This window comes from Haematobia irritans, chromosome 1 (assembly GCF_050003625.1).
Source record: "Haematobia irritans isolate KBUSLIRL chromosome 1, ASM5000362v1, whole genome shotgun sequence".
Classification (NCBI taxonomy): Eukaryota; Metazoa; Arthropoda; class Insecta; order Diptera; family Muscidae; genus Haematobia; species Haematobia irritans.
The window spans coordinates 167,103,846-167,129,590 of record NC_134397.1 but is presented as its reverse complement, the minus strand read 5'-3'; the positions used below and the strand labels follow the sequence as shown (position 1 = coordinate 167,129,590).

The following is a 25,745-nucleotide window of genomic DNA, read 5'->3' as shown; positions in this document are numbered from 1 at the left end:
TAATGAAAGTTTCTTTGGGTGAATATATTTTCAAGGCGCCAATTGGACACTTCCATTATTTTACTTGCAGCATACTCTCTAGGTCTCTCTTTCTAAACACATATATGTTTATAGGTTGTTTCCAAATTAATATATGTTTGCATCTAAGCATATTATATTTACAAACATTTTTGTCCCAAACATAATATGTTCTAACATATTGACGCATATGTCTCAAACATGTTATGCTAATTTATGAACATTATATGCTTGCACTTAAAAATATTGTGTTAAAAAATTTGAGTTCCAAACATATAATTTTTACACCCAAACATATGAAAAACAGCCTTTTTCATCCGTGTGGGTGTTGCAAACATATGCACTACCTTATAATACCCTATTCCATAGTGTGGCGCTGGGTATAAAGACGTCCGGAGGGTATTACTGCAACTGATTCATTGTCCCATGATATGTTAAATCATACAGCTTCGAGATTTTTTTTTCGCTTTAGAGCTAATGCATGATGACGATTGCTGGTGGTTGATTGTTCCCCGCGAAAAATAATTTTAAATGTTATTAACAAAAATGTCACTTTGATAATATTCTAAACTAAACTAAACTAAACTAAATACCATTATGTTTTCTGTATAACCCTCTTCAAAATACATATATCTTCTCACTGTATATCTATAAAGCTTTTCGGTATAAGCTCTATTAGATTTTTTCACTTAACTTGACTATAATGTTGAAGTTCATATTACCTTTCGGGAGCGAGTAATAGAGAAGAACACACACACACACACACAAAACTGAAAACTAAGAAGTTATCAAAGAAGATAATCTAAAAGAGTGCAGAAAGAAAATGACACGAAATAATACTCTAACAATAGAGTATTTACAAGGATTCTTTTCGCTCCTAATTTCAAGAAAATAAAGTGCAGATTTTCTTTAGTTTTCCTTATACCATGTTTTAGTTCATTGTTTTTTGCTCTTTGACCATAAGCAGTTTTTCCCTTGTAACTCTATATCAAGCTTACATGGCAGATTTGTTTGTGCTGCTTTTTTTTGGTGCTAACAGTTTTGTAATTAATTTCGGTTGTTTCCCAGATTTTGCTGATGATGCTGACAATTGCATAAATATCTATTATGTGGAGGTAGGGTCAAGATAACAATAAGGAAAAAGGCTTGTTTGTTTTCGAACCAATATGTTCAAGGTTTTTGTTATATTGATGAAATGAAATCTATTTATTTGGCGTTTAATTACAATGCCATTGTTAACATATGAATAAAAGAATTTAGATGATATGCCAGTTTCTTTCATTATATTTAATATCAATATTATTAATGCTATTCGTATTAATGGTTCTGGGTGCCGAATCATTAATATGCATTAATATTACTTATACGCTGCCGAGGCTTTTGTTTAGGAAACAAAAACGATTTATTTTAAGAACAAAAACAAAAACAAAAATATTTACAAATAGATGTTTGCATACAAAAATACTGCAAAATTATGGCTAAAATTCTAATCGGAATGAGAACAGCATTATAAACAATCGAAAATGTCAAGTACGAAGGATACAGATGCGATCGCATAGGATTCATCGAAACGTTCAATTTTCTAATAAAACTATTTCAGAAATATGAAACGAGTTTATTTATTTCTTTTCTGAACAGTCTAATTTTTATGGAATACATTCTAATGTCGATTGGAATGGTCACTAAAACAAACTTTTTTTCGTATAAATAATAATTGTCTATAAAACAAAAACACCTATGATATACATAGTTTCTACGATATATTCATGCGGTCGTTGATTTTTATACCCTCCACCATAGGATGGGGGTATATTAACTTTGTCATTCCGTTTGTAACACATCGAAATATTGCTCTAAGACCCCATAAAGTATATATATTCTGGGTCGTGGTGAAATTCAGAGTCGATCTAAGCATGTCCGTCCGTCCGTTTGTTGAAATCATTCCGTTTGTAACATATCGAAATATTGCTCTAAGACCCCATAAATAATATATATTCTGGGTCGTGGTGAAATTCTGAGTCGATCGAAGCATGTCCGTCCGTCTGTTGAAATCACGCTAACTTCCGAACGAAACAAGCCATCGACGTGAAACTTGGCATAAGTAGTTGTTATTGATGTAGGTCGGACGGAATTGCAAATGGGACATATTGGACCACTTTTACGTATAGCCCCCATATAAACCGACCCCAGATATGAACTCCGGAGCCTCTTGGAGGAGCAAAATTCATCCGATCCGGTTGAAATTTGGTACGTGGTGTTAGTATGTGGTCTCTAACAACCATGCAAAAATTGGTCCATATCGGTCCATAATTATATATAGCCCCCATATAAATCGATCCCCAGATTTGACCTGCGGAGCCTCTTGAGGGAGCAAAATGCATCCGATCCGGTTGAAATTTGGTACGTGGTGTTAGTATATGGTCTCTAACAACCATGCAAAAGTTGGTGCATATCGGTTCATAATTATATATAGCCCCCATATAAATCGATCCCCGGATTTGACCTCCGGAGCATTTTGGAGGAGCAAACTTCATCCGATCCGGTTGAAATTTGGTACTTGGTGTAAGTATATGTGAAAATTGGTCCATATCGGTCCATAATTATATAAACCGTACCCCAGAGTTGACCTCCCCAGATTTGACTTCCGGAGCCTCTTGAAGGACCAAATTCATCCGATCCGGTTGAAATTTTGTACGTGGTGTTAGTATATGGTCTCTAACAACAATGCAAAAATTAGTCCATATCGGTCCATAATTATATATAGCCCCTATATAAACCGATCCCCAGATTTGATCCGGTTGAAATTTGGTACGTCGTGTTAGTATATGGTCTCTAACAACCATGCAAAAATTGGTCCATATCGGTCCATAATTATATAAACCGATCCCCAGATTTGACCTCCGAAGCCTCTTGAAGGAGCAAAATTCATCCTATCCGGTTTAAATTTGGTACGTGGTGTTAGTATATGGTCTCTAACAACAATGTAAAAATTGGTCCATATCGGTCCATATTTATATATAGCCCCCATATAAACCGATCCCCAGATTTGACTTCCGATCCCATCCGGTTGATTTATGTAGACATAATTTATTTGACATAATTATTTTTTTTTCAAGCAATGTCTAATATTTTGGAATAATATCGGTAATATACTATATTCATGCAAATCTTGTGATACACTCATATGTGCAATAAAGAGCTTTTTATTTGATTTTACACCTACAGAATTAGTATATCATTAAAATTGAGTCCATTATTAAAATGGAGGAGATCGTTCAAGTTATACATAAATCTGAATTATATCGGCTAATATATCTGAATATTAAAATTTTGTAAGATTGGGCAATATATGGGGGTATTATAGACAAATTTCGGAAAATCGGAAGATACGTATATATGGGAGCTATATATATCATTGAACTTTCCATGGGGTGGGACCGCACTCTCTGCCACACGCAAACAAAATAATTGTTTTCTCCAGAACGAAATTTTGAACCAAAGAAGTTTTCTTTTATTAATAAAGTTGCTAAATAAATAAAATCGTTGTTTATCGCACCCATTATCATGCATGTGTCCAACTTACTTTGTTTTGTCTAACATTTCGTTTTCCAAAAAAAAAGAATTAAATTTTTGCGAATATATTTTCCTGGTTTTTGTTTTAATTTTCTAAGCTAAGAGTATTACTTTCAAACTACGATTATTCACCTGCATTGGACACAAGTTATTCCGTTTCATTCCGTTTGGGCCGTTAATGCCACAAATTCATTAAACCCTTATCCTGTTTGTAGACTTTTCATTAAAAATGAATGTAATATACAAGCAAGTTGAAGAGTAACAAAGATGGATCTAGAAAAATTATAAAAAAGCGTATTTGTACCTAAATCCTACACAATAATTTTGCTGCATATTTTGCAAAACAAACAACGAGTAGTCTTCTTGGTAGCCAACAAAATAGTGTAATACAAAATGCAAGTAAGAATACGCCACCATGAAGATACACTTCTCCAGTCAAGTGCTGGAGAGAAAAATATTAAAAGACAAAGTTTACTACTTGCAAGAGGGAGAAAATCGGATAGAAAAAAAAAATAAAATCTATGGCATACGAATAAATAATCTAATGAATATTTTTCAAGCGACTTAGGTTGCCAGAGAGTAGACAAGAGAACAGCGAAAATACGCCACTTGAAGAATTTCTGGCTATCCTTCTTTTTTCCGTTCTTCGTCTTTGCTGGTATTCCGACACAAAATGGCTAGCAAAGTCGACAACGGCTTAACAGACCCAGTTTTTGTTTTTTTTTTTTTTCATTTGCATTTTGGCTAAGGAATGAAGAAAACATTCCTTAAGTATAAATCCTTGGAAGAAAATAGCATCACTAAATGAACATTGCTGTCTAGGATACTTTAGAGACGAATAACGAACATCTTAACGAATAAAATATGCAAAAATTTACTTAATACTCAAGACAACTAAACGCTAATTTATTTCTTCCTTCTTCCTTCAAGTGTTGTAGTTATTGTGAATTTTTATTTTGTTGTGCCTTCTTTGTATTGTGTGTCACAATTTAGTGGACTTTGTTGTGGATTTCCAAGTGGTTTATTAAAATATTTAGAGCCATTTTTTATTAATCGAAATGTACTCTGGAATTTTATATATCTAAACAATTTCTGGACTTTTTATACCCTGCGCCACACTGTGAAACAGGGTATTATAAGCTAGTGCATATGTTTGCACCACCCAGAAGGAGACGAGATAGTCTCAAGGTGTCTTTGGCAAAAATGCTCAGGGAGGGATCCTGAGCAGGGTTGGCCTGTCACAAACTGTGACTTTTGCGACATATATTTGCGACGGTATAATACGTATGTCGCAAAAGTCGTAAACCTACTGTAAAAAACCTAATTTTGAATAGAAGAAATCCTGAACATTTTTTAATTTAGTTTGACAGCATTCGCTGTGAGTTTCTGCAGAAATTTGTGAAAGTTTTCCCACGGTCAAGCCTATATTCTTAGGTGGTATCGAAATTCCCGTTGGTGAGTGTGCAAAATACCTTGGGGTTATATTGGACAGGAGACTGAACTTAAAGCTAAGAAAGGACGAGAAAATCCACGGTTACCCTGTACTCGTGCAAAAGCCAATAGGGAAAATGTGGGGAGTGACACCGAAAATTGTGAACATTCCTTCGCTGCCTAGCTGACGCGACTAAAGTATTTTGAGTTTGCAACTTTTGTTACTTTTTCTACATATACGACGTGTATGTGACGTTTACAACTTTGCGACAATCGCAAACCTAAAAAAGTTTGATACAGACCATCTCTGCTCCTGAGTCGATATAGCCATGTCCGTCTGTCTGTGAACACATTTTTGTGATCAAAGTCTAGGTCGCAGTTTTAGTCCAATCGACTTCAAATTTGGCACAAATATGTGTTTTGGGTCAGAATAGAACCCTATTGATTTTGAAAGAAATCGGTTCAGATTTAGATATAGCTCTCATATATATCTTGCGCCCGATATGCACTTATATGAGCCCTGAATCCAGAGTTTTACTCTGATTTGCTTGAAATTTTGCACAGACATAAAACTTTACCGTAGAGTCAAATGTGCACAATTTTATTGAAATCGGTTTTGATTTAGATATAGCTCCCATATATATCTATCGCCCGATATGGACTTATATGGCCCCAGAAGCCAGAGTTTTACCCTAATTAGCTTGAAATTTCGCACGAGAAGAAGAATTGGTACTATAGTCTAGTGTGCAAAATTTGATTGAAATCGGTTCAGAGTTAGATATAGCACCCATATATAGCTTTCGCCCGATTTACACTCATATGACCATACACACAAAAAAAAAAATTCTGATTCAATCACGAAATTAATTGATCCAATTAATTTTTAATTGAAATGTCTTCAATCACAGAAATGATAGAATCAATTACAAAATTAATTGAAGGTCAATTAAAAAGTTAATTGATCCAAAAAAAAATTAATTGATACTATTATTTTTGTGATTGATTTTTGTTTCAATTAAATAATTTGTTGAATCAATTAAATTTTTAATTGAATATTTTTTAAAACTCAATTAAAATTTTAATTGGAAAAATTTTCGTGAATTTTTTTTTGTGTGTAGAGACCAATTTTCTACTACGATGCTTGCCAAATTTGATTGAAATCGGTTAAGATTTAGATATAGCTCCCATATATATGTTCTTCTGATTTCGATAAAAATAGTCAAAATACCAACATTTTCCTTGTAAAATCGACACTGCTTAGTCGAAAACTTGTAAAAATGACTTTAATTTTCCTATACGTCTAATACATATCTATCATAAATACACTTTTGCGAAGTTGCTTCAAAATTGGTTTATATTTAAATGTTGCTCATTATACCCTTCACCACTACTGTGATACAGGGTATAATAAGTGTGTGCATTTGTATGTAACGCCAAGAAGGAGTAATCATAGACCAACCTTTTAGTATACGGATCGGCTTAGAATTAAATTCTGAGTCCATTTAGCGATGTCCGTCTGTCTGTCTGTCTGTCCGTCTATCTGTCTGTCTGTCTGTTGATGTATTTTTGTGTGCAAAGTACAGCTCGCAGTTTTAGTCCGATTGTCCCAAAATTTGGTATAGGGTCCTGTTTCGGCTCAAAGACGATCCCTATTGATTTTGGTTCAAATCGGTTCAGATTTAGATATATCTGTCATATATATTTTTCACCGATCTGGTCATAATTGGCGTATATATCAACCGATCTTCCTCAAATTCCGTACATCCGAATATTTTATGAGTCTCTAAAAACTTGAAATATATCAGTCTATAGATTTTGTAAAAGTCTATCAAATTCTGTCCAGATCGAGTGATATTTAAATGTATGTATTTGGGACAAACCTTTATATATAGCACCCAACACATTTGACGGATGTGATATGGTATCGAAAATTTAGATCTACAAAGTGGTGTAGTGTATAATATAGTCGGCCCCGTCGGACTTTAGACTTTCCTTACTTGTTTTCTTACTAACATTGTGTTCCACCCCAGGGCATTAAACGACTAAAATTTTAAGTCAATTCAATAATAGGGGTTTGAGACTATTGATACATAAATTCGGGTTTATTTGCATTTGAGTATAGTAACCGAAATTGTCGGGTTGGCCATTATTCCCAAGCATACGCAATTGCTCGGGGTAAAGCAAACAAATGCTCTTGGTAACAGGTTTTTAACCTCAACTACTTTCCCAGTTTTTCTTGGGTACCAGGGTTTCCCAGGAAAAACTGGGTAAATCGCTATCAAGTTCCTATATCTATGACTTATGATACTATTGATATTATCTACTATCCTCTTCTTCGCATTTATTATGAATACATTTCTCAATTCTTGATGTCTGCAATTATTTCGGACTTTTTACAAGTTCTCAAGGCCATATGTTTGGTTGCAGCAAATCTAAATGTAATATTATCTCTTAATCATCCTCCCATGCAATGGCAATAGTATATATAGTATATTAACATATCCCACAAAAATAAACTTCTTGCAATATGGGAATTTAACACCAGTCTTCGAATACTGCAGCAAAAAAACAAAAAAACAACAACTAAGACGATAGCAGATTTTCAACTTTAATTGCCTTTTGAGTGTTTGCAGCAAACCAGACTCTTAATCTGCATCATCTTTCTGGCTAATTACACTTGAAAATTAAAAACTTTTTGATACAGTTTGAACTTCACCAAGATGTATGAAAAAGAGACTGGAAATTTTCAAAGTCAGGATAAAAACACGCTTTGGAAATATATCAAGTATGCGAGGATAAAAACATGTTTTTAAACAAAAGAGAACTTGGAGCACAATGACGACGACACTGGATGATTAAACAAAAAACCACAAGAAAAAAATATAGTAGTTTCCACTTGAGATATTGTAACTATGAAGTTTTTTGTTCTGTACTCTTGGTAAAGATGAAAAAAACACACACACCCGCAAGCATTTTTCAAAGAAACATACAAAAACTTTTATTCAACCAATGCGTAGATTTACCCAGCAAAATCTGGGTAAGTAGATGAAATGAAAAATGAAAGAGCATATCCATATCATAATCATATGTTTGGGCATAATGTCTTACTATCATAGGACTCTTTCGGTTACTATACGTCAGATTTTTAGAAGGACTGCGATGTATTTTCAGCGTTGCCGTTGAAAATTTCTGAAAAGTGACACAAAAAGTGTCACTCGCAATAAAAGGTGGCACAATCATTTTGACCAAAATGTTTGATACCATCTCAAACCCATCAAATTTATTGAGAGCAGTATAAAGATCTAAATTGGAATATATGGTACATGTATTCATAACTGAACCGATTTGGGTAAAGTCGGATTAAGTCTGATAGTCCGATTGAAAATCGGTTAATCTGAATTTTGCACACAAAAACCCATCTACAGACAGGCGGATATCGCTATATCGACTCAGAATTTAATTCAAAAACACCACGTTGATGTGGTTTACGTTCCAATCGATATTGCTTAGAAATATCTTGTGCATACTTCCTATTTCGCTCTTGATATTCTGCGGAGAAAGCCATGCCCACGCGAACAACATTTCCATTTAATAGTTATTCGTTGCTGATTTTGAACAAAATTACCTACAACATTATTTAGAAACGAGCATTTTTGCTGGGAAAGGTTTCCTTCTACTTTTTTGTTTTTATTTTTGTTTTTTTTTCGGAGAGTTCAAGTAAACTTGCTACAGACTTTTTTTTTGTAGAATTGAAAGTCCTTTTTTAGGAGTAACAACAAGCTACTATTTCCACTATCATACAAATATCATTTTTTTGTAGTGGTCTCTATTTTCATCCAGCTTCTATTCTACCCATAATAATTTTGTCGTTTTTTGTTTGTTTGTTACCCATCTTCTTTTACAGATGCCCCCATTTGTGCCACAGATCACGATGAACTGTTAGGAGCCCTGAAGCATGAAACGTTGGCGTTAAAATGTGAAGTGGATGCATCACCGCCTGCGGATTCATTTCATTGGACATTTAACTCATCCGGCGAACAAACTGAATTACCAGCCCGATTGCATTCAAGTGAAGTAAGTATGAGAATGAGTTAGTTTTCTATGCGATATCATGGTGTTCGTTTTCAATGGCATTTGCTTTAGTTTCATGGTGTTGTTTATTATTGCAATTTATTTAATCAGACGAAAAACAAACTAGTACTTTTTTAGGGATATATTCGCCTTAAAGTCCTGTAGTTTTCTGGAGATTTAATTTATTGCTCAGACACTATGTAATGAGTTATACAATTTTTTTCGACCATTTGCAGTAAATACATACATTCCAATAAATAAAAAATAGTAGAATCTTAAATACATTTAATTTAATGAAAGTTTTCATTCCAATCATCATAAATTAACTCTTAAATATCCAAAATCGATTTTTATGAAGTTTATTTTCGAGCTTCATTAATATTTTTCCTTGGCCCTATTTGAATCTAATCTAAAGAATCTAAAATTAAAAAAATAAACAAAAGCTCCGCGATAAGATATGTTTATTCTCTTAATGGTTAACTCTTTAATCGCTCGTGTGAGATCTGGTAGTTCATTTTATTGTTTACAGGCTTACAAAAGAATTTTGATCTATTGCATTCAGTAATAAAGCTATTGGTGATAGAATTCAAGCGTGGGAGTGCTTTATATTTGGCTGGAAAATCACAAGTTGCTATCGTTAGAGCCATTTAAATGTGAATAATTTTTTATTTCTCGTCTCGTGCTACTGCCAGTGTTGAATCACGTCCAAAAAGTGGACTTTCTTCATCGGTAACAACACCATAAATGATTCGAAAAATTAAAACCAAATTGATTCAAAATCCACGATGTACTGGTCGAAAACTTGCTCGTGAGTTGAACATATCGTGAGAACGAATGCAACACATATTGAAAATTAGTTTGGACTAAAGCCATTGAAGTTAAAAAAAGTGCAAGAGCTCACCGATACACAAAAACAGCTAGAATGGAAAGAGCCACGGAGCTACTTCGCACGAAAATGGTCCGTTGGTTTTCTTTTATGAGAAGCCATTTCAAATTGAGCAGTTTGTGAACAAACAAAATGATCGGGTTTACTTGCCAAAGATGTCAGCTGAACATTTACACCTTCTTGGCCACTAGAAATCAAGAGCCGCGGTTGATAATGGGTTCGTTGGTTTTTGTTACCATTTTATGATGCGGCTGGATTTGGCTGGGCAAGCGAAAACGTGATTCGTGCGATGCGGCCCTTGGCGGCAGATGGGGTAAACGTGAAATGCGCAGCTATAAATCACTGATAGGTAGGAATTGAGGCGTATGCACATGACTGATCTTATTTAGGCCAGAACTACTCTGGTCTGTGATGAGAGGTCTCTTTCTGCCCGTGCTATGGGCTGAGATCGAACTCTGAGAATATTAATAAATTAACATTTTATCTTCTCATAGATTCAGCTTCAGTCTCCCTGTGAATCCTGTTCAGAACAGTCTCAAAAGTGAAGATCAGGGATGTACTGCTGAGACATCCTGTCGCATATCTAAGGACAGCGTTCTGATATATTATTCCACTTTGTGTCATTTCTCTGATTTTGTCCACAATGGCATTCTATAGTTTTCTACTGGCCTGTCAATTAGATATGTAGTAAACAAAGTGTTTTTTGTCCACATCCCAAGGGCTGACGGCAATCGCTTGTGGCTCTTTCTTATCTCGGAGCTTATGATAAATTGTAGCGACATGCAACTGACGACTTTAAAAGGCTGTCGAATGTAACCCCGAGGATCTGCCATTTGAGATGTCAATAACATAGGGGCCCGGATCTGAATCTCAAAGCCATCACAAGGTGGTGGAATAGAGGCAATGGGATGGACTGTCATAATGACCGGTGGTCTCTGCCCGCTCGTATTAATCGATCGTGGGATCAAAATAAATGCAGAATGCTATCGGGCAAATGTCCTAAAAGCCCTGGGAAGACAAACAGTTCGGCCGCAGACCATGGACATTCCAACAGGACTCAGCACCAATATCGAAGTGTCGATCATCTCATGGCGGCGTTTCGCCGGGCATGGATAAAAATACCGTAGAGCAACTTTAATGTAGCGTGTGATGTCTTTGTCGGCCGGTTGAAAGTCATAATTCGTGTCACGGGTAGCCAATTCGAGCAGATCTAAACTGATCTTAATCATTTGTGTTGTTTCCAATATTTTTTGGTTTAGATTAAATTTAAAATTTGATAAAAAGACAGTTCTTTATATGAAGCATTACCAACCTTCCGAAATACGTAAGGACGGAAAATCATGACGACTAACGGAGTGTCGCTCTAATCCTTTTTTTTTAATTAATTGGCGACGCATGGGATAGTACTGCAATTGATTTCGATTTTTATACCCTCCACCTTAGGATGGGGGTATATTAACGTTGAAATTCCGTTTGTAACATATCGAAATATTGCTCTAAGACCCCATAAAGTATATATATTCTGGGTCGTGGTGAAATTCTGAGTCGATCTAAGCATGTCCGTTCGTCCGTCTGTTGAAATCACGCTAACTTACTAACGAAACCAGCTATCGACTTGAAACTTGACACAAGTATTTGTTATTGATGTAGGTCGGATGGTATTGCAAATGGGACATATCGGTTCACTTTTACGTATAGCCCCCATATAAACCGGCTTGCGGAGCCTCTAAGAGAAGCAAATTTCATCCGATCCGGCTGAAATTTGGTATATGGTGTAAGTATATGGTCTCTTATGACCATGCAAAAATTGGTCCACATCGGTCCGTAATTATATATAGCCCCCATATAAACCGGTCCCCAGATTTGACCTCCAGAGCCCCTTGGAAGAGCAAAATTCATCCGATTCGGTTGAAATTTTTTACGTGATGTTAGTATATGGTATCGAACAACCGTGCAGGAATTGGTTCATATGAGCCCATAATTATATATAGCCCCCATATAAACCGATCCCCAGATTTGACCTCCGGTACCTTTTGGAGAAGCAAAATTCATCCGATTCGGTTGAAATTTGTTACGTGATGTTAGTATATGGTATCGAACAACCATGAAGGAATTGGTTCATATCAGTCCACCATCATATATAGTGCCCATATAAACCGATCCCGAGATTTGGTTTTGGGGCCTCTTGGAGGAGCAAATTTCATCCGAGTCAGTTGAAACTTGGTACATTGTGCTAGTATATGGCCGTTAACAACCAACAACAACTAAGTCCATATCGGTCTATATTTATATATAGCCCTAAGATAAATCGATCCCCAATCACACAAAAATTGGTCCATATCAAGTTCATAATTGTATATAGCCCCCATATAAGCGACCCCCATATTTCAATTCTGGCTCTCTACGTACCGTGCAAAAGTCCATATCGATTCGTAATTATTTGTAGACTATACATACCTTTTATGTCTAATATATACCACGTATGGACTAACTCATAATTTAGAAAACGATATTTAGAAGTTTTAAAATGCCTTACCATCGGTAAGTATTACCACAACCCAAATAATTCGATTGTGGATGACAGTCTTTCGTAGAAGTTTCTACGCAATCCATGGTGGAAGGTACATAAGATTCGGCCTGGCCGAACTTACGGCTGTGTATACTTGTTTTAAATTATAATTTATCAACAAATTATAAGAAATTACACAGAAAAAGGCTAACACTTTGAACTCAACGATGAATAACGTACTATCTTAACAAACACAGAGACAACAGCCCGCACTCAAAAAAGTGATCCCTCTAAATTAAATTAACTAAAAAACGGGGAAAAAATATATACAAATGAATCATAAATTCATGCTTCCCACTAAATAGTTCATTATTTCTTTAGATTTGTAAATTTTACTAGAAATACGCCCATTTTGAACTTCGTATGGCACTAAAGACATTCTTGCAATTTTATACTCCATTTTTTCCTTCAAACTACAAAATTTTCTTTAACAAGTGAAAAACATTAATTAAATCTAGTAAATTTTCTTGAATATCTTAAAAAATATTTACTTATTTTTATGATATCGGCGTGATTTCAACGTTTGTAATACTTTTTAATTAAAATATTCTAAAAATAATCTAAATATTCGAAAATTAACCAAAACTTTTTTTCCCGGTGAGTTCACTTCAGTGCATAACAAAAATAATATGGACAGTTTTATGGGAAGTAAAGGTTTAAAGTTTACTTTAACTTTTTCGAATAGTGGTAAATGCTTTCTGTAGTTTATAAGCAATATAACAAGCGGAGAGAAGGAATGAGGAGCATGGAACATGTTTTCCAAAAAAAAATTGTTTTCTTGCCAAACACAAAATGGTTATCGAAATCAGATACATAATGTCTGAGAAAATAACATGGTTGCCAGGAACATATTATATGTCCACAGTCCAAAAAATTAATTTTGCTCTAGCAGGCTATCATATTCGTTCTCTGGGTGTACCAATTGTGAACTTGTTAACACTTCAGTTATTCTGTATGATGATTATAATTCACCTACCCAGCTCTATTTTCCTCTTATTTTATACTTGTATGGGTAAGGTGTAATAATTATTGTGAGTAGTAAACAACAAATCTATAAAACGTCGGAAAAAACGTAAAACATTCCGGAAAAACTATTCAAGGGGCAAGTTGTCACAACAATTTATGTTAATTCATTTGGTTTCATTTCCTTTTCAACTTAAAACAACAACATTTTGTTAACTTTATGTGCTTGCAACTTTATTTAAGATTTTTTTTTTTCAAATATTTAACAATGTCCTTCCGTTAAGGTTTTTTAAAAATATCCCAAGTCAGTTTTTATAAATTAAATATTTTCTATAAATTATATATTTTGTATACGTTTAAATCAATTTAATTAACAATATTATTGTTCAGTCAATTCCTTCAGAATATAGTCCTAGAATCTGCAAAGACTTATTTAACCATATATGAAACATTTTCTTTTAATCAATATTCGATTTAGTTAATTTTGAAATAAAGGCATCAATGTGGTATGTTCTCGTTGTATACAACGTTCAGCTAAAAATACAAAATTTAATTTTCTGGTGGACGGGTTTTGTTTGGTTTCGTTATTTTTTTTTATAGTTAATGAATAAATCGCGTGTTTGGTCGTAGTATTTTTGTATTTTTTTAAGGATTTCCTTGTTTTGTTTTTTTTTTCTTGCAACGTATTCAAATCACTTCACAATGTGTACAAAATAGTAGAGACCAAATGTATTTGTTTCTATGTGGGTGTGAGTATCAGCCTGAATACAAAACGAAAGACAAAAGTTATCCAAAAGGAATCGGAAACGGAAATGCTATGCTGTGCTAACAACAGTTCTCAAAACTTCTTTCATTGGTGTGGCACTAACGCAAAATGAGAACACTGGCTACATTTCCATTTTTATACTGGCTTTGTTTTGGAGGTTTTATACTTTTTTGTGTGTGTGTATTTTTTTTTTTTTTTGAAATTGGTTGTCGTATTTTAAGGGGGCTGTATCGTTTGTTAACCTTCAAGTCATTTCGAGTTCTACAGCTCTGTATTAATTGGAAAATTTAATTAGGAATATACTAATTTCATTATATAATCTGTTAATTATACCCGACTCGAAATCCTGGGCGTATTTCTTATGCTTTTGGGTGTGTGTATGTGTGTGTGTGTTTGTGCTTTTGAAAAGTTTTTGCATTCTATAGAAAACAAACTTTGACTCTGCCAAAGCCATGGAAGGCTCTTGCAAATTCTTTTTTTTTTTTTATTTCCATAATTTATTCATAAATTTTATTAATCATGATTGTGTCGAAAACAGCTCCTTTTTATTTATTCAAATGAAGTTTATATAAATTCTATTGCTGTGTATTTCTGGGTTTTTGTATATGAGTCCTTTAAGTGTAATTTAGGAATATTAATTGTCTGTCAATGTGCTTGCTAATTAGTTCGTGAAAGACAACAACAATCCAACTGATAATTTCATAGAAGAAAGAAATTTTTAAAAGAAAGCAATTTCTGGGAAATCCAGAAGAAACACAGAAGAAAGGTCATTATTGTAAATACCCTAAATATCAGAATAAACATAGATAATTTTCATTGGTCTAAGTTTCTAAGTGTGAGGAGGATGTTGAACATGGATTAGGAAGTGCAAGTCGCCTTAATTGAACATTAATATGTAGATTATTTCGATTTTCGTAGAATTTCGAAATGGTTTGTACACACAAAAAAATTTTTTTCTGATTCAACCACGAAATTAATTGATCCAATTAATTTTTAATTGAAATGTCTTCAATCACAGATAGTATCAATTAAAAAATGATAGTATCAATTAAAAAATTAATTGAAGGTCAATTAAAAAGTTAATTGATCCAATTAAAAAATTAATTGATACTATTATTTTTGTGATTGATTTTTGTTTCAATTAAAAAATTTGTTGAATCAATTAAATTTTTAATTGAATATTTTTTAAAACTCAATTAAAATTTTAATAGGAAAATTTTTCCTGAAATTTTTTTGTGTGTAGAAGCTAATATATTCGACCCACTAAAAAAAGTCATTGCTATTTTTATTTCTATTGAAAATTTGGTAAACATTTTATTTCTGCAGAAAGTTTTTTATTTCTATAGAAAATTTTGTTAAGATTTTATTTCTATAGAAAATTTTATCAAAATTTTATTTCTATAGAAAATTTTGTCAAAATTGTATTTCTATAGAAAATTTTGTCAAAATTTTATTTCTATAGAAAATTTTGGTAAAATTTTATTTCTATAGAAAATTGTGTCAATGTTTTATTTCTATAGAAAATTTTCTCAAAATTGTATTTCTATAGAAAATTTTGTCAAAGTTTTATCTCTATAGGAAATTTTATAAAAAATTTATTTCTACAGAAAATTTTGTCAACATTTTATTTCTAAAGAAAATTTTGTCAATATTTTTTATAGAAAATTTTGTCAAAATTTTATTTATGTAGAAAATTTGCACAAAATTTTATTTCTATAGATTTTTTTAATTTTATTTCTATAGCAAATTATGTCAATGTTTTATTTCTATAGAAAAAATTGCCACCATGGTGCAATGGTTAGCATGCCCGCCTTGCATACACAAGGTCGTGGGTTCGATTCATGCTACGACCGAACACCAAAAAGTTTTTCAGCGGTGGATTATCCCTGGTGACATTTCTGAGGGTTTCAAAGCTTGTTTAAGTGGTTTCACTGTAATGTGGAACGCCGTTCGGACTCAGATATAAAAAGGTCCCTTGTCATTGAGCTTAACATGGAATCGGGCAGCACTCAGTGATAAGATAGAAGTTCACCACTGTGGTATCACAATGGACTGAATAGTCTAAGTGAGCCTGATACACCGGGCTGCCACATAACCTAATCTAACCTAATCTAACCTAACCTAACCTATAGAAAATTTTGTCAAAATTGTATTTCATAGAAACTTTTGTTGAAATTTTATTTCTATAGAAAATTTTGTCAATATTTTATTTTTATTAGAAAATTTTGTTAAAATTTTAGTTCTTTAGAAAAATTTTGTCAACATTTTATTTCTATAGAAAATTTTGTAAAAATTTTATTTCTATGGAAAATTTTGTCAAAATTTTATTTTTATGGAAAATTTTGTCAAAATTTTATTTTTATAGAAAATTTTGTCAAAATTTTATTTGTATAGAAAATTTGGTCCAAATTTTATTTTTATAGAAAATTTTGTCAAAATTTTATTTTTATAGAAAATTTTGTCAAAATTTTATTTGTATAGATAATTTTGTCAACATTTTATTTTTATAGAAAATTTTGTCAAAATTTTATTTTAATAGAAAATTTTGTCAAAATTTTATTTTTATAGAAAATTTTGTTAAAATTTTATTTTTATAGAAAATTTTGTCAAAATTTTATTTCTACAGAAAATTTTGTAAAAATTTTATTTCTATAGAAAATTTTATAAAAATTTTATTTCTATAGAAAACTTTATAAAAATTTTATTTTTAGGGGAAATTTGTGAAGTCTTAGCTGGAGAGGAAAAAATAAAGATTTCCAGTTCCAGTTTTATTATTCATCATTCATCTGTGAATTATATTGCCTTAAAGTTTGTCTGCTTTACCGTTTAGAATTTCTAAACTGTGACACCAAAAGTGTCACTCGAAATAAAATCATCAACCATCATCGCATTGATTGCATTACAATCAATGGATGCCAAAATTTCAACTACACTTAACGAGGCGGAACTAAAGCAAATTTAGCTTTTCTTGTTAGTTTATGGAAACTATTATATTATAGCTAAAATTTCCCCAATAAGAAAAACTGTCCCTCTCACTTAAATGTTTGTTTGTTACCTTAGTTAAGTTTTATACAAATGAAGCCGAATATTTTCCAAATTCGTATTTTCCACATAGTTCAGAATTTCTTAAAATATCTAAATCTAATTGAAAATTCTAAATCAGGTGCTTTATTTCAAAACCCGAATTTTATCATTTTACCAAAAAAAATATTTTGTTTAATGAATTTTTTGGAAATTGTCCAAAAATATTTACTTATTTTTTCATATTGTCATTTGTAGTCCCATGTCTAAAATTAACCTAAATTTTCTTTCCGCTCGACTTCAGTTATATGTTTTTTGTTTCTTTTTTTTTCTTCTTCTTTTATAATTAATCCAATAAAACTACAAACTATCATAACCAAACATCCTTCCTCCATAATCCCAATACTATTTATGGCATAAGCTCGTTAAATTTATAAATTTGATATTCTCTAACCACAATTTAGTTTAATTTATTCCCAATTTGACACTTTGTTGTCTACACATTTAGAAAATGAGGTTTTTTCGGTTTACTTTTATGGTTATATTCATAAATATTGGTTTTCACAATTTTGCAACTGATATCTCTGTATGCTTTCGAGAAGATTAATCCACTCTGCAATGGCACATTAGGGAAATTTAAAAGTAAAAATATTTCAATGGTTTTTCAAAAGTTCCAATACATAGTAGTATGGGTTGGATGTTATGTTGTGTACTAATATGCATGAAAAAGGAAAAGAAGAAGAAGAAAAAAGCAAAACATACAATGCGTAAGAGTATAGATGTGAATATGAGTGGGTGTGTGTGTGTTTGTGGGAACGCATTGGCAGTTTACAATAATTTCCATCAGGGATTTTATTCAGTCCGACAAAATTCTCTGGGGAAATAATAATGTTCGCATTGTTTTTATTTCGTTGCATTAGTTTGCCGCTGAACTAAATGCCCCCAAACAATTTGGTTATTTGCATATATATTTCCGTATGTATGTGTGTGTGAATGTGTGTATTATTGTGTAGAAATGTTTTGAAATTTGCCATCGTTAATGTTTCCTTCCTAAGAGCGTTGCCAGTATTAGGCAAAAAAAATCCCCAAAATGGGGATTTGGAAATTTTATGGCAAATTTTCAGTTTTTCGGGATTTTGAATTTTCGAAATCTTTTTAGCATAATATAGCTGGGGAATATAGTTTCTACTTTCTCAAAAAAAGGCTGTTGTAAAACTAATGCTAAAATGAACTAATATTTATTGCAAAAATTTTATTTTGTTTTAGTTTATTTCTAAAATTTTATAAAAATTGTTCCCCAGCCCAACGATTTTTTCTTTATTCCAAGTATGTCTCAAAAATTTTATGAACTCAATAGCAGTAAAATTTCAATCACATACAAATTAGTTCAATTCTAACTAAAACAGAAGAAGTGTTTCGTACACTTCTCCAAAATAATAAGAATGAACTGGAGCATGTTTAAAATGGGAATGATCTGGCGTCTAATTTTTTTTTTATTTTTAGTTCTTTTTTTCGAGAAAGATGCATTTCGTAAATGGTAATTAAAAATCCAAAAATTTTGGAAAAATTGTTTTTTTTTTTTTTAATAAATTTCAAAATTTGGAATACAATTTAGTTCAATTTTCGCACATGATAGTTCATTTTTCGCATAATGTAGTTTACTTTTTTTCTGTGTATTTTTTATACCCTCCATCATAGGATGGGGGTATATTAACTTTGTCATTCCGTTTGTAACACATCGAAATATTGCTCTAAGACCCCATAAAGTATATATATTCTGGGTCGTGGTGAAATTCTGAGTCGATCTAAGCATGTTCGTCCGTCCGTCCGTCCGTCCGTCTGTTGAAATCACGCTAACTTCCGAACGAAACAAGCTATAGACTTGAAACTTGGCACAAGTAGTTGTTATCGATGTAGGTCGGATGGTATTGAAAATGGGCCATATCGGTCCACTTTTACGTATAGCCCCCATATAAAGGGACCCTCAGATTTGGTTTGTGGAGCCTCTAACAGAAGCATATTTCATCCGATCCGGCTGAAATTTGGTACATGGTGTTGGCATATGGTCTCTAACAATCATGCACAAATTGGTCCACATCGGTCCATAATTATATATTGCCCCCATATAAACCGATCTCCAGATTTGGCTTGCGAAGCCTCAAAGAGAAGCAAATTGCATCGGATCCGGCTGAAATTTGGTAAATGGTATTGGTATATGGTCTCTAGCAACCGTGCAAAAATTGGTCCACATTGGTCCATAATTATATATAGCGCACATATAAACCGATCCCCAGATTTGGGTTGCGGAGCCTCTAAGAGAAGCAAATTTCATCCGATCCGGCTGAAACGTTTTCCAGATTTGACCTCCGGAGCCTCTTGGAGGAGCAAAATTCATCCGATCCGGTTCAAATTAGGAACGTGGTGTTAGTATATGGTCGCTAACAACCGTACCAAAATTGTTCCAATCACACAAAAATTGGTCCATATCGGTTCATAATCATGGTTGCCACTAGAGCCAAAAATAATGTGCCAAGATTTTATTTCTATAGAAAATTTTGTCAAAAGTTTATTTCTATAGAAAATTTTGTTAAAATTTTATTTCTGTAGACATTTTTGTCAAAATTTTCTTTCTATAGAAAATTTTGTGAAAATTGTTATTTCTATAGAAAATTTTGTGAAAATTTTATTTCTATAGAAAATTTTGTTAAAATTTTATTTCTGTAGAAAATTTTGTCAAAATTGGATTGATCTTTTTTGATTTAATATATACCACGTATGGACTTACATACAATTTAGAAGATGGTGTTAGGAGGTTTTAAGATACCATGCCATCGGCAAGCGTTACCGCAACTTAAGTAATTCGATTGTGGGTGGCAGTGTTTAGAAGAAGTTTCTACGCAATCCATGATGGAGGGTACATAAGCTTCGGCCTGGCCGAACTTACGGCCGTATATACTTGTTTTTTAATTTTATTGTTCAAAAGTAAAATATGTCGAAAAAACATCAAATTTTATAATGAATTGAATTGACTACTTTTGGCACGAACTGTGATATTTTTGGGGACAAAATCATCTCCAATTGGGGACAGGAACCAGAAATTATGGCAACACTGCTTCCTAGGAAGGCTCTTAAATTTTTCATTCTGTTTTCTCCCCTATGCTATGTTGGTTTTGTTTGTTCTGTCATTTGATTTGTATATTTTGTGGTTTACCAAACAGGAAGAAATCGATGAATAAATATTAGTTTGATATTTATGAAAATAAATATTAGAAAATGTTCCCAAAATATAATATCCATCTAGCTAACAATTGGAAAATTGCCTAAGGCTTTTTTTGTAACAAAAACCAACATTTTTTTGTGAGAATAGGCATTAAAATAAAAAAAAATGTTTCAACTTATAAAACTTTTGGAAAAGTTTTGATTACACGTATATAATACTTTCAGAGGACAATGAATAGGTATGAAAAGTAAATGGCCCATATGTGGTAAAAGAAAAAGGATTTTTAAACTTTATATTGTTTTGTTGTATTTCTTAGAAATGGAATATTTTAATTTTTATAAAAAAATTATACACATAAAATCGACCACTGAAAATGCAATTTGGTATGTGGTTCTGTTTAAAAAAAATGTATAAGTTTTAATTAGGAAGAGGGTACGGAAATTTTATCTTGCGGCTTCTTTCAAATGTGTTTGAAAAATATTAAATTTTCCTTAATCTAATAAAACGTGATCTAAATAAACTATACGAGATTGGTAAATTCTATTTTAAAGACAGTAAATTCGTTAAAATCTCCGTTAGCTTTCAATGTTTTTCCCATATTGGGAGAACATTTAAATCCGTGAATACATTGAAATATTTTCTATTGATCAATATAATTGCCCTATATATTGTCAGGGTTTTCTATAACTACAACATGCAAAAGGATGCTATTATCAAAAAAATATTTCAAATTGATTCGTTTGTATATCTTTAGAAAGTATTAATAAAAATTCCAACATAGCACCCTTGAGGCTTTATCAATAGCATGTAGTTAAATTGAACTCTAACAACCCCCCCCCCCCACATTTTTCACGTGAATTCTATCAATTTTTGGTACTCTTGAATATTGAATGGCATATAACACTCATCGAGTTTTTTTAACTTCGTTTTTCAGACTGGCATGTCACGTTTAAACTATACCCCCACAACGGATTTGGATTATGGAACAATATCATGTTGGGCTCGCAACTCCATTGGTATGCAAAAATCGCCCTGTGTTTTTCAAGTGGTTGCTGCAGGTAAGTTTGGACAAAAAATACGTGTATATTCGATGAGGTAAACGCATAGAATAAATCCCAGCGTTTTCGTTGAAAAACAAAAATGTCAAACATGTAAACACAATAATGGCCACGACCACAGTGAGCAATTCACTTAATTTACTTACATATCAGTCATTTGGGCCATACAAATAATCAAAAAGGTTTGAACACTCAAAGAAATTTGGTAGAATAGATTTTTCTGTAGTACAGTGATTCACAAAAGTATTCGTTTTTTACCCTCCACCACAGGATGGGGGTATATTAACTTTACGGTCCACTTTAACATATAGCCCCCATATAAACGGACCTCCAAATTTGGCTTGCGGACCCTCTAAGAGAAGCAAATTTCATCCGATCCGGCTGAAATTTGGTACATGGTGTTAGTATATGGTCTTTAACAACCATGCAAAAATTGGTCCACATCGGTCCATAATTATATATAGCCCCCATACAAACCGATCACCAGATTTGATCTCCGGAGCCTCTTGGAAGAGCAAAATTCATCTGATTCAGTTGAAATTTGGTACGTGGTGTTAACATATGGCCTCAAACACCCATGCAAAAATTGGACGAAATCGGTCCATAAATATATATAGTCCCCATATAAACGGATCCCCAGATTTGATTTCCGGAGCCCCTTAGAAGAGCAAAATTCATCCGATTCGGTTGAAATTTAGTACGTGATGTTAGTATATGGTATCCAACAACCATGCAGGAATTGGTTCATATCATAATTATATATAGCCCCCATATAAACCGATACCCAGATTTAACCTCCGGTGCCTTTTGGAGAAGCAAAATTCACCCGATCTGGTTGAAATTTGGTATGTGGTGGTAGTATATGATATTTAACAATCATGCCAAAAGTGGTCCATATCAGTCCCCATATAAACCGATACCGAGATTTGGTTTTGGAGCCTCTTAGGTTGGGTTAGGTTATGTGGCAGCCCGATGTATCAGGCTCACTTAGACTATTCAGTCCATTGTGATACCACAGTGGTGAACTTCTCTCTTATCACTGAGTGCTGCCCGATTCCATGTTAAGCTCAATGACAAGGGACCTCCTTTTTATAGCCGAGTCCGAACGGCGTTCCACATTGCAGTGAAACCACTTAGAGAAGCTTTGAAACCCTCAGAAATGTCACCAGCATTACTGAGGTGGGATAATCCACCGCTGAAATACTTTTTGGTGTTTGGTCGTAGCAGGAATCGAACCCACGACCTTGTGTATGCAAGGCGGGCATGCTAACCATTGCACCACGGTGGCTCCTCTTGGAGGAGCAAATTTCATCCGAGTCAGTTGAAATTTGGTACATTGTGCTATTATATGGCCGTTAACAACCATGTCTAACTAGGTCCATATCGGACTATAGTTATATATAGCCCTCAGATAAATCGATCCCCAGTCACACAAAAATTGGTCCATATCAAGTTCATAATTGTATATAGCCCCCATATAAGTAGTTTTCTTGAAATGTTTCCATGGACATACATAAAAGCAAAACGCAAATAACAAATCAAGAAATTAACTTCATTGTTTTAATTTTAAACATTAAATCAAAAAGCTAAAGAAAGCAGAAAAACGAATACTTTTGTGAATATATTAATTTATGAATAATAATATTGTCTACTTTTTGGGATATAAAAATGCGAAAACAGGACATAATATGGTTTATATTTAATTTGCAATGGTATCCCATGAGGAACATAAGAATAATGCAATAAAATAATGTGCCTTCTTTACAAACGACCAAGAAGGTATCTTAAAAATTGCAGTAACAATTTACTTTTAGAAAAAAAAATTATTTGGTTCAACCACGAATTCTTTAATTTTCAATCACAGAAATAATAGTATCAATCACCAAAGTCAATTAAAAACTTATTTGATAAAATTAATTTTTGTGATTCATTTTTGTTTCAATTAAAAAGTTTTTAAATGAATATTTTGTAAAGTTCAATTAATATCTTAATTGGAAAACATTTCGTTATATTTTTTCTGTGTTGTGTAAAATCGTAAAAGAAATTGTGAATTTGATATCGTGTTTCGATAAGTATTTAACCTCACAACCTGATACAAGAACAATTTACTATAGTGTGGTAATTTCATAAACGTCTATAGTAAAAATTTCAACCAGAGGCTAGACTAACTATATGTTATTTTTATCCAATATCTGACAGACTGTCAGAGCAAATTGTTACAAAAAAATTTTAAAAAATATTTTTTAAACTTTTTTTGTAAGTTTGCTTTATATTCATTAAAATTTTGAAAATCTAATTTTTTTGCAAAAAATATCTTATTTTTCTGTAGAACAAAAGAACTGAAAAAATGAGGAGTAAAAATGATAATGACGATTTACTACAAAAAATGTTCAATGTTTATTAAGTGTAATGAATTTGGTAGTATGTTATTTCCAAAAATTGTTTGCTGGGACCTCTAATATAATTTTTTTGAATAAATACCCCAGGACCACTGTCTATTCGTCTTTTTACTCCTGTTCCAATATTGTTAATTGCTATATTGCGTGGTATTGCCAGTTGAATAATCTTCCATGTTAAACCTAATCTGCTATAATTTCATATTGCATAACAATTGCTAGTGTAAAAAGGATTATATGTCCAATGGATAATTTTGTTAAATGCAGAACTCCGCAGGGTAAATATTTGAATGTAAAGTTACGCGAGAAAATTTTAATTGCTTATTTGTATAGAAATTTGAAAAAGAAAACAATAATATTTTACTAACATAAAATATAAAAAAAAAAATAAAATATAACAAAAACACTTTAGGTTATAAAAATAACTTATTGTCATTGTTGGATTTTACAAACTTTGTGAGATGTAAGTCTAAAGTTAATCAATATATATCATATTTGAATACATAACAATATTGAAAATAGGCATTAAATCATATATTATTGTGTATTTCTACTAAACTGTTAAATGATAAAGAGAGTATAACACATTGCAGAAAAAGAATTTAAATATCTTATTTGTTGCATACTTTTGGGGATATAGAAAAAATTAGAAATGCAAGGCCATGGAAATTTGATTTAGCCAGCGAAGAAACATGTGTATAGTCAGGCTTTTTTGGATTGTGATCTTGTATTTTCATTTCAATAACTTAATTAATACTAATTCCTTATTCTTCATGTCCACTAAACTCATATGAAAATTGTAATAATATGCAGAATAATTAATTTGGACAAAAAAAAAACAGCATTCATTGATATCGGCTTAACACAAAAATAGAAACGAGAGTAGTTTTCAGTTATTCACATATTCTTGTGAATATTTTTGATCGTAGCTTACACTGTATGATCTCTGGCGATGACATAACATATAAGCAATGTTACTAAATGCATTGCATTCTTTATAATACAATATTACATTCCTTATACAAAAACGTTCTTCTTTATTTGGAAACCAATTAAAGAAAGTTTCTCGAATTACAATTCGAATTTAAATTCGGTGTTCCGTTAATCACAAATCATAAGTCCCTAACAATATTTTCTTTTGCAAAATACTTTTCACCATTTCACTACCGAAATAAACCTAATGTTAAAAAATTTCATTATACCCTCCACCATAGGATGGGGGTATATTAACTTTGTCATTCCGTTAGTAACACATCGAAATATTGCTCTATGACCCCATAAAGTATATATATTCTGGGTCGTGGTGAAATTCTGAGTCGATCTGAGCATGTCCGTCCGTCCGTCTGTTGAGACCACGCTAACTTTCGAACGAAACAAGCTAACGCCTTGAAACTTGGCACAAGTAGTTGTTATTGATGTAGGTCGGATGGTATTACAAATGGGCCATATTGGTCCACTTTTACGTATAGCCCCCATATAAACGGATCCCCAGATTTGGTTTGCGGACACTCTAAGAAAAGCAAATTTCATCCGATCCAGCTGAAATGTGGTACATGGTGTCAGCATATGATCTCTAACAACCATGCAAAAATTGGTCCACATCGTTCCATAATTATATATTGCCCCCATATAAACCGATCCCCCGATTTGGCTTGCGGAGCCTCTAAGAGAAGCAAGTTTCACCCGATCCGGCTGAAATTTGGTACATGGTGTTAATTTATGGCCTCAAACACCCGTGCAAAAATTGGTCGAAATCGGTCCATAATTATATAT

The 25,745-nt window shown here is 32.7% G+C and overlaps 1 protein-coding gene across 1 annotated transcript in view; it reads left to right on the top strand.

Annotated features, from left to right (window-relative positions):
* The window catches only part of side-IV (sidestep IV transmembrane protein), a 440,483-nt gene that overhangs the window by 363,880 nt on the left and 50,858 nt on the right, over positions 1–25,745 (top strand). Inside the window, exons 11-12 of the mRNA XM_075292078.1 lie at positions 8,927–9,096; positions 21,453–21,576. Coding sequence (XP_075148193.1) covers positions 8,927–9,096; positions 21,453–21,576 — 294 coding nt within the window. The remainder of the gene's footprint in view (positions 1–8,926; positions 9,097–21,452; positions 21,577–25,745) is intronic.